Source organism: Tachyglossus aculeatus, chromosome 21 (genome assembly GCF_015852505.1).
Source record: "Tachyglossus aculeatus isolate mTacAcu1 chromosome 21, mTacAcu1.pri, whole genome shotgun sequence".
Classification (NCBI taxonomy): domain Eukaryota; kingdom Metazoa; phylum Chordata; class Mammalia; order Monotremata; family Tachyglossidae; genus Tachyglossus; species Tachyglossus aculeatus.
This window is the reverse complement of record NC_052086.1, coordinates 59,416,544-59,437,635: the sequence shown is the minus strand read 5'-3', so window position 1 is coordinate 59,437,635 and position 21,092 is coordinate 59,416,544. Positions and strand designations below refer to the sequence as shown.

At 39.8% G+C, this 21,092-nt stretch overlaps 1 protein-coding gene across 1 annotated transcript in view; it reads left to right on the top strand.

Moving 5' to 3' along the window:
• Positions 1-21,092, top strand: part of LOC119941908 (protein sidekick-1-like) — a 402,085-nt gene that overhangs the window by 254,885 nt on the left and 126,108 nt on the right. Inside the window, exons 3-4 of the mRNA XM_038762451.1 lie at positions 11,122-11,228; positions 14,699-14,846. Coding sequence (XP_038618379.1) covers positions 11,122-11,228; positions 14,699-14,846 — 255 coding nt within the window. The remainder of the gene's footprint in view (positions 1-11,121; positions 11,229-14,698; positions 14,847-21,092) is intronic.

The following is a 21,092-nucleotide window of genomic DNA, read 5'->3' as shown; positions in this document are numbered from 1 at the left end:
TGAAGTAGGAAGGGGCAAGTTGATTGAGTGCTTTAAAGCCAGAGGTGAGGAGTTTTTGTTTTTCTCATCAATTTGCCCCAATGCTTAGATTGATAAGGGAAAGAAGGAAGACAAGGGAAAGAGGGGAGGAATATGGGGAAAACATCTGAAACAAATCTCAAATTGAATATAAAGAAAAAGAGCAGTGGCTTCAGGGAGCTTCTAAACTATGTTGATATTATTTTCCCCAGGGACTCCCTCTCTCCTCCCTCCTTGGATGTTTGTCTTTTTATTAGATTATCTGTTTGTTTACCTGTCTGCTTGTGTTGGGCTTAAGTACTATTTTTAAATTGCCTGGAAGCTATGAGGTTTGGGCAGGTTTTAATTACTATTTTGTATGTATATGTTTTTCAGTTGCACGTTCGATTCTTCCTGTGATTACTCTATTTGTAAATATTTTCATGTCAGTCTCCCTGTTAGCGTACATGACAGTAGGGCAGGCATGCAAACTAGACCCACATTCAGAGGAAGAGGGGAGGAGAAATTTTAGAAGTTGCTATAAGAGGAGGAAACTTGCTCCTGAGGCGCCCCTTCAAAGGTACTATGTACTGGGGATCCTTCCCGTCTCACAAGCCCGCAACCTTGGTGTCATCCTCGACTCCGCTCTCTCATTCACCCCTCACATCCAAGCCGTCACCAAAACCTGCCGGTCTCAGCTCCGCAACATTGCCAAGATCCGCCCTTTCCTCTCCATCCAAACCGCTACCCTGCTAATTCAAGCTCTCATCCTATCCCGTCTGGACTACTGCACTAGCCTTCTCTCTGATCTCCCATCCTCGTGTCTCTCTCCACTTCAATCCATACTTCATGCTGCTGCCCGGATTATCTTTGTCCAGAAACGCTCTGGACATATCACTCCCCTCCTCAAAAACCTCCAATGGCTACCGATCAATCTGCGCATCAGGCAGAAACTCCTCACCCTGGGCTTCAAGGCTCTCCATCACCTCGCCCCCTCCTACCTCACCTCCCTTCTCTCCTTCTACTGCCCAGCCCGCACCCTCCGCTCCTCCACCACTAATCTCCTCACTGTACCTCGCTCTCGCCTGTCCCGCCATCGACCCCCGGCCCACGTCATCCCCCGGGCCTGGAATGCCCTCCCTCTGCCCATCCGCCAAGCTAGCTCTCTTCCTCCCTTCAAGGCCCTCCTGAGAGCTCACCTCCTCCAGGAGGCCTTCCCAGATTGAGCCCCTTCTTTCCTCTCCCCCTCGTCCCCCTCTCCATCCCCCCGCCTTACCGCCTTCCCCTCCCCACAGCACCTGTATATATGTATATATGGTTGTACATATTTATTACTCTGTTTATTTATTTATTTATTTATTTTACTTGTACATTTCTATCCTACTTATTTTATTTTGTTGGTATGTTTGGTTCTGTTCTCTGTCTCCCCCTTTTAGACTGTGAGCCCACTATCGGGTAGGGACTGTCTCTATGTGATGCCAATTTGTACTTCCCAAGCGCTTAGTACAGTGCTCTGCACATAGTAAGCGCTCAATAAATACGATTGATTGATTGATTGATTGGGGACTTTTAGGTAGTTTTACCTGGAGCATAGCCAGTCACATATGAGAATTAGGGACGGAGGGGAGGGGGAGACTAGTGACCAGAGAAGGCGCCTGCCAGCCATTTTGGAACAGCAGATCTCGGTCAAGATTCTGTAGGGACAGGTTGCAGGAGAAAGACTGTGGAGGTCCAGAGGTCAGGATCCTGGAGGATGTGGCTCCTAACCCAGAGGAGGGGGAACAGTTACGTAGTTTGACAGTGGATCTTCCGTGGCACCTAAAGATCCTCAGAGAAGGATTTGGAGGCTACAAAACTGTTATCTAGGATACCCCAAGAAAATAGAGATGAGGACCAGAAGAATTTGTGCTCCAGGATACCTAGAGGGAAATAGAAAGCGTCCTGGGGAAGCAGGAAAAGTGTTGGCGGAAAAGTGAAAGGTGTTATGGCTATTGGATTTTGGCTCTATTTGTTACCTAATCAATGTTTGAATCAACTTGCAAAACCCCTATTAAAAACACAGTTGGAGTTCTAACCTTTATGCCTGCCTGTGGCATGGGCTCAGGTACTTCCTGGAATCTGGGAGATGCATTTTCCTGGGAAGCTGATGGAGATGGAGGGAATTCTTTTTCCCCTCCACTTCATGCAGCCAATCTTGGGAGATGGGGGTGGGGTAGGGGGCTACTGGTTAGGCTCTGAATAACCCCCTTACCTTCCGAAGGGCATCGTTAGAAAGGCAAGGAGGCATAGCAGTGGCCAAAAGGGACGTGTGGGTAGGCTTTGTTAGGTAGAGAGCCCAATCCTGTCTATCCCTAGAAGGGATAAACTGGAGGGATTTAGGATCCAATAGACAACATCAGGGTTTCAGGACTTTCTAAGTGACATTAGGGACTATTTCAGTATGGATTCAGGGCTGCAGGGCCCTGGCACGTCACAGAATGTAAGCTTCTTGTGGACATGGAATGTGTCCCCTGTTTGTACTTCCCAAGCACTTTGTACCAGGCATTGCATCAAGAGGGTACTCAAGAAATGCTATCGCTAATAATAATAATAATAGTACTTGTTAAGCACTTACTATATGCCAAGCATCGTTCTAAGTGCTGTGGTGTCTTGTCTTTACTGTCAAAGTGTCTCTGACCCTTAGCGGCACATCTCTCCCATAATGCCCTACCTCCATCTGCCATTGTTCTGGTAGTGTATCCATAGAGTTCTCTTGGTAAACATATGGAAGTGGTTTACCATTGCCTCTTTCTTCACAGTAAAATTGAGTCTCCACCCTCAACTCTCTCCCATGCTGCTGCTGCCCAGCACAGGGGAGTCTTGACTTGACTTGTAGCAGGTTGCCTTCAACTTGCTAGCCATTGGCCAAGCTAGGAATGGGATGGGTATGCCTCTGCTTGACTCTCCTTCCCATAGTCAAGACTGGTAGACTACTGGAAACTCTCCAGGTGTGACCCTGAGTGGGTAAGCGCTGTAGTAGATACAAGTTAATCAGGTTGGACTCAGTCCCTGTCCATCTAGGGCTCACAGTCTCAATTCCCATTTTACAGATGTGCTAACTGAGGCACAAAGAATTGAAGTGATTTGCCCAAGGTTACACAGCAGAGCCGGGATTAGAACCCATGCTATTACTACTACCACCACTACCACTCCTACTGTTTTTAGCTCCACCTCAGGGAGAGTTGTGACCATTCTTAAAAATCACAATTTCAACTTGATTTTTAACTTAGAAGAACAAAGCATCTTTTTCATCACACTATAAATAGGTAAGGGCTATTCACTATGTAGATTCCTGTGGAGTAGCCAATAGATATCGCTCCTATTTTCCTTTGTAGCTAATTTTCTAGGATACCATTCTTCCAGTGTGAGAATGAGAGGAAAAACTAGTTTCATGTTCCATAACTTATGCTTTACTGTCTCTTCATGCTTCTTGTGAAACCCATCCCTGATGACTTTTGCAAAATAAAAATGTTCATCCTTAAATTCGGACTTTCATTCATTTAATTCATTCATTCAATCACATTTATTGAGCGCTTACTGTGTGCAGAGCACTGTATTAAGTGCTTGGAAAGTACAAGTCAGCAACATATAGAGATGGTCCCTACCCAACAACGGGCTCACTGTCTAGAAGGGGGAGACAGACAACAAAACATGTAGACTTTAAAGAATAAATAAAATTGCTGTACTTGGGAAGAGGAAAGCAATGACCTAAATACTTAAATTTAACTTCTGTCTTTCCAACAGAAAGCATAGAATCATAAAAACAGAAAATCATAGGGTTGACCAGTTGTAATGGGAAAATGGAGTGTGAAAGCTGAATAGGGAAGAAAAAGTTGAAGTGTATCCTGACATACTAGGTTACCAGGGCCTGGTACCTAAGGATGTGGTGGATGTTATTGTGGAACCACTAACTACACATTTCTAGAACTCAAGAAATTGAGGAGAATAATAATAGTAATCACCTCGAATCTACTGCTTGAGCTCTTGGAGTTGCTACAGTATACCTTTGAGAGCTATCGAGGACACACTAGCTCCTCCTATTGTATCCATAATGCATGCTTCCAGAACAGAATCACTATTTAGACAGAGGTCACCTACACCACTGCCCCAATTGGTTTTTGTGAATACTCTTAGATGGGTGTGAAAAATGTCTAAGTGGGAGCCAAGCTGTTATAAGGGAGATCCCAACAAAACTGTTAGGGGGAACTGTTGGCCTTGAACATTCATTCATTCAATCGTATTTATTGAGCACTTAACGGTGTGTAGAACACTGTACTAAGCGCTTAGGAAGTACAAGTTGGCAACATATAGAGATGGTCCCTACCCCACAGTGGGCTCACGGTCTAGAACATCCCCAACCCAACCTCCCCAAGATTAGGGAGTTGGGAAACCTGCTGTTATTAGTGTTGCATGGGTCCTTTACCTCCTACATAATCAATCAGTGGAATTTATTTATGCTGTTGATGTCTGTCTACTTGTTTTGTTTTGTTGTCTGTCTCCCACTTCTAGACTGTGAGCCCGTTGTTGGGTAGGGATTGTCTCTCTCTGTGGCCAAATTGTACTTTCCAAGCACTTAGTACAGTGCTCTGCACTCAGTAAGCACTCAGTAAATACAGTTGAGTGATTGAATGAATTTGAGTGCTTACTATGTGTAGAGCACTGTACTAAGCATTTGGGAGAGTACAATACAACAGAGATGATAGACATGTTCCCCACCCACAAGGAGTGTACAGTCTAGAGAGAAGCAGTGTGGCTCAATGGAAAAGAGCACGGGCTTGGGAGTCAGAGGTCATGGGTTCAAATCTCAGCTCTGCCAATTGTCAGCTGTGTGACTTTGGGCAAGTCTCTTCTCTGTGCCTCAGTTACCTTATCTGTAAAATGGGGATTAAGACTGTGAGCCCCATGTGGGACAACCTGATCACCTTGTATTCTCCCCAGCGCCTAGAACAGTGCTTTGCACATAGTAAGTGCTTAACAAATGCCATTATTATTATTATTATTATTATTGTTATTAGAGAGGGAGAATAGGTGGGAAAACAATTTCTGATCCTCGTGAAAGCCTCAAAGGGATGCCTTCACTGTCCCTTCTTTCATTCACTCGTATTTATTGAACGCTTACTGCAGAGCACTGCAGGGACAATCTCTGCTTCCACGTATATTTTCCCATTTCCCCTCACAGAATGACTCCAATAGAAGCCATTGTATTTTTGAACAACTTAAAGGTGGATGTACCCAAACACGGAGATTCTGAATGCTTGCTAACCATGAAGTTCATCAGGGGCAGGGCCAGGACTCCAATTTGCTATTCAGAACACATCACAGCAAGTTGTTGTTTATTGTGTGTGAGAGAGAATGTAGGCTGCTAATGTGTTGATATTATGACTATTAATGTTTTTGAATAGAGAGCTGCTATACAAAGATGAAAATTAAGCTCAAAACCTCTTTCTATTCAGTGATGTGCTCTGCATTCATTCCTTCTGTTCAGAAGGTTAAAATGATGTTAGTAAAGTAAGACAATTTTAACATAGGTAATGTTTTTGAGCTCTTTCCATTTAAAACTGTGGCAAGTTGACATTTTGTAAAAAACGTTCCAGAAATTGAATCCATATCCCTGGAGTCAATTTGATAGTATGATAAAAAAAAAGTCTACATTAGTTCCTTTGAAACCAAATAGCAATAATAGGCAGGCAATATATCTCAAAAGGAAATGAAATACTGATAATAAAAATATACTGTTTTTGTTTTGAAATACTAAAAAGATTCTGGTATTTCTAAATAGTATACACAGTGTTTCAATTATGCCCACTTTTTAGGTACCAGTGGATATACAGGCAGTTTGACAGAGTTCAAGGATTAAATCTAATTTACATGAATATTTTCAGATATTTTTATGCCTGTTCTTCCAATTAACATTTTTAAAAAGCTCATTTTATAATTATCACAAGGATATAGTTCCTTTCTCTTTTTGCCTCTCCACAAGTTATGTATTGAATTGATTTTAATGCAAGATTTTATTTTGGCCACAGAGCCCAAGAATTAGAATAATTAAATCCTGATACCTTTAATGTATAGCTCTGAAGATTTTTTTTAATGGTATTTGCTAAGTGCTTATAATATGCCAGGGACTGTACTAAGTGCTGGGGTAGATACAAGCTTATTAGGTTGGAGTAGATACAAGTTTATTAGGTTGGGCACAGTTGCTGTCCCACATGAGGCTCCCCATTTTACTGATGAGGTAACTGAGGCACAGATAAATTAAGTGCTTGAGCCAGGGTGGTGGCTGCTTGGTTGGAGAGGAAGGGGCAGATTTAGGAAGAAGTGGCCAGATTTAACAGTCGTTTGAACGTAATTTGAAAGATAGGATGAAACTAAGAATGCAGAGTTCTGTCAGAAAAGTTGGTGGTGCTATACAAAGGTGGTTATTTAAGAGGGGAGGGGTTAGGAAAGCAAACGAGAAGTTCAGCTTTAGATTCAAGATTATTTATACCCACAGTTCTGCATTGCTGTAGTTTTCCTCTGATGGTGACTGATATTGGGTTGGATCTGGAAGAAGAAACTAGCTTGCCATCATTATTTTGTGCTAGTTTGTGCAAAAATTTTCTGCTCTGCTTGCTAGCAGTGATTGTAGACATTTACTGTATTTTAATGCCATATGGCACTAAGATTTCACCACTGGTATTTCTAGAGAGCCAGAAAAGTTTGTCTGTATAAAAACACATGTTTATAAACAATAGGCCTACAATGAATACCCCCATCTGCTAGGTGAATGTGCTCTCTGAGAAATTCCCATAAAAGGTGGAAATCTTTGCAACTTTTTTTTTTACTTGTTTTTCCCTAGTGAGACATAAGACTGAAAAGATGGCACCAAAACAGCATATGCCCGATATTTAATTTTGAATTTGTTTCCTTCTGTTGAAGCAAAGCAGTGCTGTTACTCTGGATCTAGAAATAGGAATACTGTGGAAAATCATGAATTTTAACAGTGTTTAGAACAATCCCAGAAAAGACAGCTCTTTTTCAAGACTGTGAAAATATTGTATTGCTTTAAATTGTGGCTAGTTCATTTCACTGTATAAAAATGATGCTAATATTTGATTTTATCTAGGGACTGCCTAAACCAGTTCCAAATCAGTATTTCTAATGATTCATCCATTCATTCAGTTATATTTATCGGGTGCTTACTGTGTGCAGAGCACTGTACTAAGCTCTTTGGAGAGTATAATATAACAATGAACTGACATATTCCCAGCCCACAATGAGTTTACAGTATAGAGGGAGAGACAGATGGTAATATAAGTATAGTACAAGTATGTACATAAGTGCTGTGGGGCAGGAAGGTGGATGAGTAAAGGGAGCAAGTCAGGTTGACACAGAAGCGGGTGGGAGAAGAGGAAAGGTGGACTTAATTAGGGAAGGCCTCATGGAGAGATGTGCCTTCAGTAAGGCTTGGAAGCGGGGGAGAATAATATAATGGTCATAGCCAAGACTGGATTAAGAATCTAGTGGAGCTGGGTTTAGTCCATTTTGAGAGGATGTCTGATGTTCATGACATACATAGACAGTTTCAGGATGGTGTCACCAAGCTCCTTCACAGCCAGAGAAGTGGTGAAGATAGAAGGGAGCTGTGAGCCGTAAAGGTCGAGGGGCAGGGTCAAAGAGAGGATGGGAGAAGATGAGTTCTTCACAGGTGGGACCAGGAAGCTACAGCTGGCTCTGTTCCCTCCTCCCCCAGACAGATTGTATCGGGCCCTGGGGTGTGGAATGGAGACTGACACACGCGTTAGCCCACTCTTGGTAATGACTGTGCCAGTGAACATTAGTCGATGCTAATTGCCACCCATGCTCCCTAGGTATTCACTTCTGGGAGTCAGATGGTAATGGGTTCTAATCCCTGCTCTGCCCCTTGTCAGCTGTGTGACCTTGGGCAAGTCACTTCACTTCTCTGTGTCTCAGCTCATCTGTAAAATGGGGATTGAAACTGTGAGTCTCACGTGGGACAAGACTGTGTCCAACTTGAATTGCTGGTATTCACCCCAGCACTTAGTACAGTTCCTGGCACATAGTAAGTGCTTAACCAATACCAAAATTATTACTATTCTTACTTCCATCTGGAGGGAACTCAGTATACTTGAGGGGCTTCGGCTTGATTTACATCATACTGTCCCATTTAAGAGTCAACCGATTTGGCTGCCTGGGTTTAGGTAGATAAAAGGCCCCTTTCCTCACCATGAGATGCCCTGGCCCTGGAGCATGGCTTGCTGGGGACTATTTGAGGGGGTGATGGAATAAGGACCAGACCATGGCAGCACCTGAGATATAGAGCTGAGATCCAAGTACTTATCCCCAGAGTGTCCCCCTCTCATCAGTCATCCTCTACCTAACAGAGCAGAATCACGTAAAATGGCAGTGGCACACATGGTGCATGGGAACATAGGAGCAGAGGGATTTGGGGGGATGTCAGATGGTGGACACTCCAGGTCAACAGCAGTTGCCACCCTGCTGACTCTGATGTTGCATGGCCTAGTGGAAAGAGCATGGACTTGGGAGTCAAAGGTCATGGGTTCTAATTCCGGCTCCACCACTTGTCAGCTGTGTGACTTCAGGCAAGTCACTTAACTTTTGTGTGCCTCAGTTCCCTCATCTTTAAAATGGGGATTAAGACTGTGTGCCCCATGTGAAACAACCTGATTACCTTGTATCTATCCCAGTGCTTAGAACAGTGCTTGGCACCTAGTAAGCACTTAATACCATCAATATCATCATCATCATGTTGCACATACATGCTGCCTAGGGAAGCAGCATGGCCTAATGGAAAGAGCACGGGTCTGGGAATCAGAAGGACCTTGGTTCTAATCCTGGCTCTGCCACTTGTCTCCTGTGTGACCTTGGACAAATCACAAAACTTCTTGTGCCTCAGTTACTTCATCTGTAAAATGGAGATTAAAACTGTGAGCTCCATGTGGACAGGGCCTGACAACTTTGTATCTACCCCAGCACTTAATACTGTGCACATAGTAAAAGCTTAAATACCATTAAAAAAAAGTATGGTGGCCATTTTGGGAAGGTCTGTTTAGGGTGCCATCTTCAGAAGAATCAAGGAAGAGGGTATGATTACCATCTTAAGCAGGTAGAGTTGTGCATCTCCTATAGGGTGACTGGGGTCCCTCCCAAACCTTCAGCCCAGTTAGCCGCTATTTTAATCCTCTCCTGTCACATCTCGTAGCTGTCTTAAATTTGTAATAAATGGCACTCAATCTTTGTCCTTTCTTGGCTATCATTCACATTCTTGATTAATTAATTTTGGTTTGAGATTAACCATTTCTCACTGTGGAATACAATTTGAATATTAAAATTTAGTAATATTATTTCCTTTTTCATAAAAGATTTTATTAATCTTGCCTTAAGATCTCAAGAAGGTGACCAGAGGGAAAACATACTTTGATTAATATTTAATTCAGAATTATCCATTCTACTGAAATTTTTCTTCAATTTGTAATTATGACTATCAGCCCCTTTTCTGATTGGACATAGTTGTGTAAAAAAAGATGAACTATTAGAAGAGTAGTGATTTAAAGTCTGCTGGCAAATTGACAAATATAATTTACAATATGGCTTTTCCTTTATTTGTCCCTGTATTTCAATAGTATTTATTAATTGCATGAAGAGCATTGTACGAAGCACTAATTCTATTGTAAGTACAATAGAATTTGTAGATGCTATCCCTTCCCTTAAGGATTTTGCAACCTAGCAGGTGAGACAGTCACTAAAATAAGTTACAGATATGAGGAAGGAGGAAAGGGGGATTGTGCATCAGTTAGTGGTAGGGTATTTAATTTATGTACAGAAGTTTAATGAGAGTTTCTACTTAAACGCTTAAGTAGGTGTCATGGAAGTGCTGAAGTGGCTGGTAGAGTGTTATAAATTAAGATGATTATAAATTAATTGGGGAAGGTCCCTTGGAGGAAAAGTGATTTCAGAAGGGCATTAAAAATGGGGAGAGTTGTGGTTGCTCAGATTCAAAGGGGGCAGTATTCCAGGCAGGGAGGTGAGTCTGACCAAGAGGTCAGCAGCAGACGAGACAAGAAGGAGACACTGTGCAGATGAACACTAGAAAAACAAAGAGTGTATGTTGGGATGTAAAGGGAGAAGAGAGTAGATAAGTAGGAAGCAAAGAGCTGATTGTGATTTAAAGCTGTTGGTCAAAAGTTTCTCCCTGATTCAGAGAGGAATGGATAACCATTTCAGATCTTCAGGTTGAGGAGAGCTATGTATATAATAATGATCACACATTGTGGAAAATACTTCTGACTTGTTTTTACTACTAGTCTAGTAAATGTGGAATAAAAAAGTCTGCTTCATAAGGTTTGGTCATATTTTATTTCTGAGGAAAGTCAAAGCCAAAGGCAATTGGCTTTTTGTTTTTTGTCGTATGGCGACCCTTTCAGTCAATCAGTGGTATTTATCAAACACTTATTGTGTGCAGACCACTGTACTAAGTGCTTGAAGTGAGAGTATGGTAAAACAGAGTCCATAGATGCAATCCTTACAAGGCATTTACTGTTTCACACAACTCAGAGTGGAAATGTAAGCTTTTCTAGGCATAGTGGGACATGTAGAACTACCACAAGCCTGGGAGTAAGGAGGATCTGGGTTCTAATATTGGCTGCACCATTTGTCTGCTTCTGTGACCTTGGGCAAGTCACTTAACTTTGCTGTAGCCTCAGTTACCTCATCTGTAAAATGGGGATTAAGACTCTGAGCCTCATGTGGGACATAGACTGGGTCCAACCTGATTAGCTTGAATCTACCCCAGCGTTTCGTACAATACCTGGCACGTTGTCCTTAAATACTGTAAGAAAAACCAAATGAAATGTACAGTGGGCTCGCAGACAAATATTGCCAGACACGCAGTGTTCTCCAAAAAAGGTCATTAGACATAGGAAGTGTATCGCAGAGAGAATTGTTTGACATGAAAATCTCTACCTGCAGCATTAATTTGATTCACCAACAATGGCATTTTGAATTCTTGCTAGGAATAATTGAAGAAATGCAAGCATTAACCCTTTCTCAATGTGTATTCCATAGGTACATCATCCCTTCGCTTCAGAGGTTTGATACTGGCTTCTATCAGTGTGTGGTGCGAAACAGGATGGGGACACTCTTGCAAAGAAAATCAGAAGTTCAAGTGGCATGTATGTATGGCAGGATAAAATTCTTAAATATTCAAGTGGATTTTCCCCTATTTTGAAGGGTTTGTTTGCTAAATGCTAAAGCGTGGTAGAGGGTCCAGTGCTTCAGAAACATTTGGGTCTAGTTTTATGACAGCTATGTACTTAGCCTTTCTGCCCTCAGGAACCATGATGAATCAAAGGTTATTTATGAGAACCCATTATATATTTTGTTTTCCATAGTGGGAACTCAGGTATACCATTTTTTTCCATTTGTTTAAGGATGAATTGACAGATTAATAAAGGTTTTTTTAAATTTCTAAATTTCTATTTTGATATAGGAACTCCAGATTACTTATATTTTTCAATGAGAAGGAAACAAGTGCTCAAACTACCTTGCCATATGACTGTAAAATAAAATTATTAATTTATTTTCTGTATATTTTAGCACTATAGACCCAAGGAAATCTTTTTAGAAATAGCAGACACAGAAAATTTATTCTTTCATGCATGTGTATATGTTATCTTCTAATTTTCTTCTAGGTGTATTATTTTACTCCTGTCAGGTATGTGTCTTTCAGATCATTTGCTGATTTTAACGTACCATTCTTTGGTCTGTGAAATCGTTTTGAGGAAATGGAATGCTGATTTTTGCCATAGATTACAGTCTACTATTTTATTTTCTCTGTTCTGTCTCCTCTCCAAAGAAACATTATTTAGAAAAACAGAGTTTCACTATATCTAGCCATAGATAAGTAAACATTATTAAATTAAAGTGTATCATCAATTCAAAATTAGAACACTAGAGTTATGCTATCATTTCTAGTCTGTTAGCTGCAGAATAGGAAGGACATTGACAATTAAATGTAGCCAAAGGATGATGATACTACTATTGATAATAATGCCATGTTTTTGTTAATAGCACATTTTTTTCCAAAAACATTATATTCCAAATAATGTCATTTATCTAATTTTATACTCAAAACATCTTTGTAAGGTAGAAAAAATCAGAAATTATTATCCCCATTTAAACATGAGGAAACTGAGGTCCAGACAGAAGCATTGTGTCTCAATGGGAAGAGCATGGGCTTGAGATTCAGAGGTCATGGTTTCAAATGCCACCTCCGTCACTTTTCAGCTGTGTGATTTTGGGCAAGTCAGTAAACTTGTCTGGGCCTCAGTTACATCATCTGTAAAATGGGGATTAAGACTGTGAGCCCCACATGGGACAATCTGATAACCTTGTATCCCCCCCAGTACTTAAAACAGTGCTTGGCACGTAGTGCTTGGCACATAACAATTACCATAATTATTATTGATGATGACGATAATAATAATAATAATAATACACACATATCACCCGACAGACCAGGGTTGAGCCTGGTCTAGGACCCTGTTCTCCAAATTCCCAACCCCAAGCTCTTGCTGCTAAGACCATGATGGTATAAATGTCAATCAAATCTGGTTTAATTCTTTACAAGGAAAATCCAGTTTGAAGATAATGATTTTCTTGAGCACCTTATATTAAAGAGTCAAAATGCATGCATTCCTAACTTTAAGGTTAATCTTTAGGAGATATAGGAGAAGGCACATAGTGCCACTGAAAAGTTTTGAGTGATCTTGATTTTCTCCGAAGCCCAGGTCACTCAATGGTAGTGATCTCCTTAAAGCAGAGCAATGATTATTTTATGTCACTGGAATGCCATTTTTTTTGCACGCTGGAAACATGAACAGAAGTGCACTCAATTTTACTCTAGTGGTTTCAAATAGTACCCAAATGCCTTAAGTAATAAACTTATAGCCAGAGAATGGTTTTGACATTGGGAAAGCAATATGTTTTTCTAATATAATTGGAAGGTCATTTACTACTGAAAACCTTGTTAACATTTCACTGTAAATAGAGAAGAAATTCAATATGAAACTTTAAAAAGCATTCCTAATTTAAGAATAAATATTTAAGGAAAGAGAGTCTCCTAAATTTTAATTTTTAAATATACATAATGGTCATTTTTAATGGGTAAAAATAATTTTCTTATAGAAAATGATTAATGGAAGAAAGCTTCTGTATTTATAATTGATTGTCAGGTGTGTGATACAAATGGCCAATCTGGCAATCAAAGAAGATTTAAAATTCCTGAATTGTGAAGTTCATTAGAGTCAGGCTGCTGTGGTTACTTAATAATTCTAATGAGTCCTTTAGAACATCTTTTCAGTTAAGTAATTGAAAGGGAACAAAAATTCAGATCAATACTCCAAACACATTTGAACAAGTTAATAGTCTAAAATTCATCAGTACACCTTAAATCCAATTTTTAAAATTACATTTGTTAATCTCTGATAGTATTTTTCTCCCCTCTATCCTTTGTTATAGATTCCCTATTTTATTTCACCACCTCCTGCCCCTTCACCCTGCTTCCAAGTTTTTTTTTTTATTGTGCTTTGAAATAATTGTCTGAGAGGCCCTTGCAGGGTTGTTTTATTACTCTTTATTACCTTCTTTCATCTTTGGTATTTCTTTTCCTTAGAATATTAAAAGCTACTTGTGACATGGGGATGCTCATTTCTTTTGCCTCAAACTTTCTGTAATTTTAGCTGTTAATGTTCAATTTTTGTGTGTGGGTATCCATATACATGTGTATATGTATGCATCTATGTAGATATAATGTATTAACATATGGTACAAATAGCCTGGTTGGATTATGGAAGTAAGTTTAAAAGGAGAAAAGAGTCTCAGAACTGAAAAGTAAATGAGCCGTTGACTCACGTGAAGCATTCTGACAGTTGTGAATTTCCAAATGCCCTAACCACCAGCTAGCTTCCTTACCAGTGAGTTGGGCAGTAGAACACAACTGTGCACAATAGATTCCAATTAAGTTTTTAGTACAGGAATTAAAAAAAACAACACAAACACACAACCAAAGGCTGGTGAATGCTTAAGAATGTTCTAGGAAGCAGGGAACCCAGCTAGGAGAATCTCATTCAGAAAAATCAGACCCCAGGAAAAAATGAAAAAGAGGGACATTTTATAATAGAACAAGGAGATGAAGGGAAGGAACTCTGGCAGAAGAACTTGGAAATTAGAAAGCGAACTATCTCAAAGATTGAGCAATTTAAGTTTAGAGGGTGCTTCAGTAACTGCATTATGTAAGGTAAGAATAGCTTTGAAGAATTCACTTGTCTTTTTATAAGACCACAGTTTCTGTTTGAAAAGACTTTTTAGTTTTATCACTTTAATAAGAATAAGGCTGTGCAGTCCTGCTGATAAATGTATTTCTTGGGTGTTCTGGTGATTCCTGACTTTGCCTCATGCTTCACTACCCAACCAAAATCTGTAGGAATCAGCACTACTGCAACAGTCTTTATTTGTCTTGCTGCTTAATTATAGCAATTCCAGTGACTTTGGTATAAAATACCATTGTTTCCTTTTTTTTGGTCCAAATCACTCAGGGAGAGACTTCTGGAAGATTCTAAGGATGATTCTCTTTTTCTTGCAGATATGGGGAATTTCATGGCTCCAGATCAGAGAAAAACTGTTTCTCAAGGGAAGGCAGCCGTTCTAAACTTGCTGCAAATTGTCAGCTATCCCAAGCCACAGGTGACTTGGTTTAGAGATGGACACAAGATTATTCCAAGCCACAGAATGTAAGTTGATTTGAAGTTCAAAAGATTTAAAATTTGAAATGAATTACGTTTGATAACTCAGCTTATATACTAATTCACAATTAACATATAATGTATTAGCTAATTAAAGAAGCAATTCTTTCCCAGTTTGAGAGAAATTGCTATTTAAGATTGCCTCTTAAACAGTTTAACTGCCTAAATTTGATGTTATCTTAATGCTTGGTGTGTGGCAGCAGGTAAGGAGCGTGGAGAATGCCTACTTATTCCTTCCTCTGTTGCTTTTTATGTGCACTTTTGAGCAGTGGGTACTCAACCCTGAGTTGTATTAGCCAAAAGTCCTAATTTAATGAAAGCTGGTATTGACTTATAAAGTAACAATTCTTTTTATTGATAATGACTCCCTCTGACAATAAAACAGTAATTGCTGAATATTTGTCTTTACCCTTTTATCTTACCCTGACAGTTTCATTTCCTTTGGTCTAATTAGTGATTTATCCACTCACAGCAAAATGATTGTTTTGTGATTACTTAAGCATTATTTCAAGGTGTTTTAGCTTCCGACTGGAGACACATACCTACTGCCAAACAGGGTTTCTTTCCATAGTTTTTGAGGCTTTTAATGATGGGAAGGACATTTGGAATTCATATAATACTGAGGTAGTTGGTAATCAAAACAATCTTAAGAGGGGAAAAAAGTTTCTTCAGATGAATGTTGATGAAAGAATTAGACAGTTCTGTAAATATAAAATAAAAATGCACAATGTCTCTAGAAATCTGTACAGAGTTAAAATTTGTGAAGGAACAACTCATGCTTTTTTTAAGGTGTATATTCATATGTTTTACTCATAGTCCTTAAATGTAAATCTGAAAACTAGTTCAAAGCTGATCCTACCTGTGCCCCCAATACCTAGAATACTCATAATATACTCAAGATCACTTTCTTCTTCTAACTCTTAGGCCAGACACCATTGGAACTGAGTGTGTTTTGTTATTCTTGCTAATTTTGGTACCAGTTTCTTTCTAGGGAACTAAAAGGAGCAGGGAGTGTAGTATAACAGTTTTCAAATGCTAGAAAGACCAGTGTTTTAGAAAATATCTGAGGATATAGTAGAATAAGCAGTTATATTTTTTAGTTCTTCTAAAATTGGAATAAGCCCCCCTCTAGACTGTGATCTCATTGTGGGCGGGGAACTTGTCTACCAACCTGTTGTATTTTCCCAAGTGCTTGGTACTCTGCTCCACAAACAGTAAATGCTCAATAAATACAATTGATTGCCCATCTTCATCTGGTTTCCAATTAGAGTACACGCTTTTTTAGATTTGGATGAAGTAGAAATAATAGACCATTTTTTAGGTTTTTGAGCTGAAAAATCATTTGATTTGGGGAACAGATTGATTATATCACTTTTTGCAATTTGAAGTCATGGAGGTGAACAAGTGTTCAGTGTTAAGTTTATGAAGCTGGAGCTTCTTGGAAATATAAATTCTTTATTTAGCACATAGAAAAGTTAAATTTAAATTGTAGCATAATTTATGGTAGAAAAATTATTCAACTCTGTAGCAAATGATGAATTCATTTGTTAACCTGTAGTGAAGCTTCACTGATGAGATATTTACTCTGTGCAGGAAAGCTCAGGGTATAGATTAAAATGATCTAACAACCTGTTTTTTCACTTACACATCTGTTTTGAAGAATCTTTTAACTCCTGCTTCACTAAACCAGAAGTCAGTGTGGCTTAATGGAAGGAGCCCAGGCTTGGGATTCAGAGGACATGGGTTCTAATCCTGGCTCTGCCACTCATCTGCTGTGTGACTTTGGGCAAGCCACTTCACTTCTCTGTGCCTCAGTTAACTCATCTGTAAAATGGGAATTAAGATTGTGAGCCCCACGTGAGACAATCTGATTACCTTGTCTGTACTCCCGCCCTTAGAACAGTGCTTGGCATATAGTAAGTGCTTAACAAATGCCATTATTATTATTATTGAATGTAGTCATGTCCTTAAAACCCCATCTTAGTACTGAAATAAGTAAGTCATCTGCTACTGGTAGACTTCTGAGGTATATTTTTATTTCACATCTTTTGTTGTCTGTGTGCAGGCTTCACATTCTTGCAAACATTAACATGGCTTTTTTTTTTAACCCTGGTTTCAACTACCAATTACTGTGTTGACTATATGCTTTGCCATAACCAAAGTAAATGCAATCAGAATACATGTGGCTTTTCTTCTTGTTACATGTTTACATGTCATTTAAAAGGGTGCCTCATTTCTGCCCCTAGAAATGAGAAATGTGAGATTTGCAGTAGGAACTCAGTAAATACTATTGAGTGATTGAAGAGCATAGCTCTGTTGCACCAATTAGCTGGCTTGCTGATTTATTTGATATTTTGTTTAGCCAACTACACCACAGGTTGAATTTGAAAGTTTAAACATCAGGCTGAGATTGGATTGCCATAGGACTCGCTGATCTGTTGTTTCTTCAGCCACCAGGACTGCTAAAGCCATGTGACTTCACAGTGCCTTGTCAAATCTTAATCTTGGCTAATGCAAGATGCTTGAAAGATTTTTCTTGGCCCAGCTGTTCTGGATAATCAAAATTTGACAATATTATCAATTTTTAAGCATCCTTCCATTTAATATCATAGGTCCTTCTGGCTTTTAAATGCTTCCATCTTTCAGATAAAACCGATAGTCACTTGTTAGTGTGAAACTTCAAATGAAATAAATTCACTGCAACTTTGTAGCCGTGGCAACCTTAGAATTGATTGTTCATTTTGTAAATATAAATGAACAGCATCCAGAGGCACCTAACCACATTCCTGATCTCTTGTTCAAATGACCCAGAGGTGTCTTCTGCTCCCATCCCACCCTGTGGTTTTTTGTAAAATTGTACGAGAAGCAGTGAGGAGTAATGGATAGAGCATCGTCCTGGGAGTTGGAAGGACCTGGGTTCTAGTGCTGGCTCTGCCACATGTCTGCTCTGTGACCTTTGGCAAGTTGCTGAACTTCTCTGTGCCCCAGTTACTTCAACTGTAAAATGCTGTGAATCCCATGCATTGTTTCCAAATTGATTATCTTATATCTACGACAGCACTCAGTACAGTGCTTGACATGTAGTGAGTGCTTAACAAATACCAAATAAAATAATTTTTATGTTTTACTTCAGTGTGTGTTTTTTTCCCCAAGTGCCTAGTACAGTGCATTGCACACTCTCTTGACAGCAAGGATCGTCAACTAGCATACAGTTTCAAGTGCTTATTAAAGTGCTTGGCACAGAGTAACTGTTCAATAAATACTAATACCACTGCTTATATCAGGGACTTAGTACATTTGTTTTATTCAGCGATGAATGCTATTAGTTACTCTGAATCAAGCAAATGGGACAACAGGACCCCCTGATCATGTTCTCACAGCATGGTGACTTGTGACTCCGTTACCATTTCCCTAATCTGATTTCATCATGGACCACGTTAGCAGCTCTAGCTCCTGCTTTTTCAGTAGATGCACAGCCACTGGTTTTCAGCAACCTTTTCGAGCCCTTGAGAGCCTAAATGTTTGATTTGAATAAGGGACTATAACTTGAATTAGGGTAGAGGCTCAATGTACCAATTTGTCGGTTACTTTTAAGTAAAATTCAGGTGACCAGGTTACATATTATCCACTACAAACTATTGTTCCTAGATAGTTTTTAAAAAAGAGGAGGTTTCAGTGCTCAAGTAATAGTATCAGTGGATTTTACACTTTGTACACATACTCATGTTTTAATGAAAGGAAGGCTGTAAAAAAAAAAAAAAAGCTGCTCAACCCCTTGGGGGAGAAGTGGTGACCAAGAACAGAAAGGTCTTAAAAGGGCAAATTCTATCTCTGACTGTCATGAAACAATTTAGAACTGTGGAGTGAGAATTTATAGGTTTTAGTTCATGCTGCAGAAACCAAATATTCATTGTTTTTCTGACTTTGTGGAAAGAAAGCATTCATGTCCTGCCACTGCATATTAAAGGTGAGAACTGTCTTGTACAAACAATAGCTTGGCTTAAAAGTATTGTTTTCATAATAGTTCCATCTTTAAAACAAGTATTTCTTTTTCTAGCTCTCAAAATATGAAAAGGGATCCACTGATGTCTCTGTTTCTTTCTCTCTCTTTCTCCCTCTCTGTCCCTGTCATTCCATTAGGAGACTATTTCTGTGAGTTTATCAAATTAGAGCCAATGAGCATGTTCTGTACCATGCCAGCCTGATGCTTAATTGTGTGTCCTTGTGTTGACAGCATGCAGAATGCAATCGGACAAGAGTGCTAGCAGAAGTTGCTATTTATATGGCACTTGTAGAATTGTGAAATTTATGGATTAATCTTTTCAAAAATCTAATCAGTTTTGCAGCTGGATGCTTGTCTAATAATGATCTGAATTGTTACTTGAAGGCAGTAAACAAAATCCCAGGTGACTTGTAAAGCAACCTGACTCATTATTGCCCATACTTGACTGTCCCTTAACTTATTAACATTTAAATTCAAGAAGTATTTGCTTAAATTAGCACTTGCAGTGAAAAGTGCTCAATTTAATGCTGGTTATGTTGCTTTTTACAGGTAATGCACATTTTCAAGGTTTGAATTAAAACTCACAGGTACTTTATTTCTGGCAAAATATGACTAGTTTTAAGCACTATTTAAAATTACAAAACTGCTTCTGTAATTTGAGGTGGATAATTTCTATCCGTGAAATTGGCTTCCTTTGGAGGAAATGTGTGCTGGTAAACCTGTAGTGACACGCTCCTGAACTGAAAAACTGAAAAGCAAATTCATAACATGACTGAGAACCACAGATGAAACCTGTTGGGTTGCTGGGAGGCTCAACCTGCCATGCCTCACAAGCCCCCGTCCTTTCCTCCCCCTGCTTCTTCCTCTTCTGCCCTCTCTGTCTCAATGGCTCAGCCACCAGTAGCTCCTCCATCTGGGGCATGGAGTGATGCTAGGGACCACTTGAACATGACAGTGTTGCTCCCTTTGGGTTGGAAGCAAAAGTCTCTTGGACCAGAGCATTGTAGTGGCAGACAGAGATGTGGTGTTAGCCCAAATTAAAAATAATAATGATGGTATTTAAGTGCTTACTATTTGTCAAGCACTGTTCTGAGCACTGGAGTCGATACAAGCTAAGCAGGTTGGACACAGTCCCCGTCCCACATGGGGCTCACAGTCAAAATCCCCATCTTCCAGATGAGGTAACCTGGGCACAGAGCATATGAGCCCCTTGTTGGGTAGGGACCATCTCTATATGTTGTCGACTTGTACTTCCCAAGCGCTTAGTACAGTGCTCTGCACACAGTAAGCGCTCAATAAATACGATTGAATGAATGAATGAATGGGCCTGGAGTTAGAGGCCCTAGGTTCTAATGGCAGCACAGGCACTTGTCTGATGTGTGACCTTGGGCAAGTCATTTGACTGCTCTGTGCTTCAGTTTCCTCATAAGTAAAATGGGGATTAACGCTGTAGGCCCCATGTGGGACATTGACTATGTCCAACGTGATTATCTTGTATCTACCTCAGTGCTTAATATAGTGCTGGGCACATGGGTGCTTAACAAATACCATTAATAAATACATGCACAAGTAATGGAGTATGTGTATTAATATGTAAAGTGTTTAGAAGGTAGTTAATGTGGACAATCTATGGAGGAGGAAATTTAACTGGTTATACCTCTTGAGAAGTGAGATTTCAGAAGGGCTCATAAGTTGGAGAAGGAGCATGGCTCTTTGGGTACAGCATGGGCCTGGGAGCTAGAAGGACCTGGGTTCTAATCCCCCCTCTGCCACATGTCTGCTGTGTGACCTTAGGCAAGTCACTTCATTTTTCTGGGCCTCACTTACTTATGAGCCCCATGGGGGACAGAGACCATGTCCAACCTGTTTAAGTTGTATCTACCCTAGTGCTTAGACCTGTGCTTGGCACATAGTAAGTGCTTAGCAAGTACCATTATTATTATTATTGTGGACAACTGTGTTTTGTCAGATTTGAAGGCGAGACAGGTGAGAGAACTGTACATAGGAAATATTCATTTAGGAGAAGCACCAAACACAGCCTGTGAAAAGAGCTGATGAATAAGACAATTGGTGAAGAGTCTTGAAACTAGGAAGCAGAGTCTGTTCTTGATATAGATGCAAGTGGTTAACCTTTTGTGAGGCTTTTAAGGAGGGGAGAGATGTATACTGAATGATGTTTAGAAAGCTGATTGAGGCTTCAGAATGTAATCTAGAGGGAAAAGGCTGTAGGC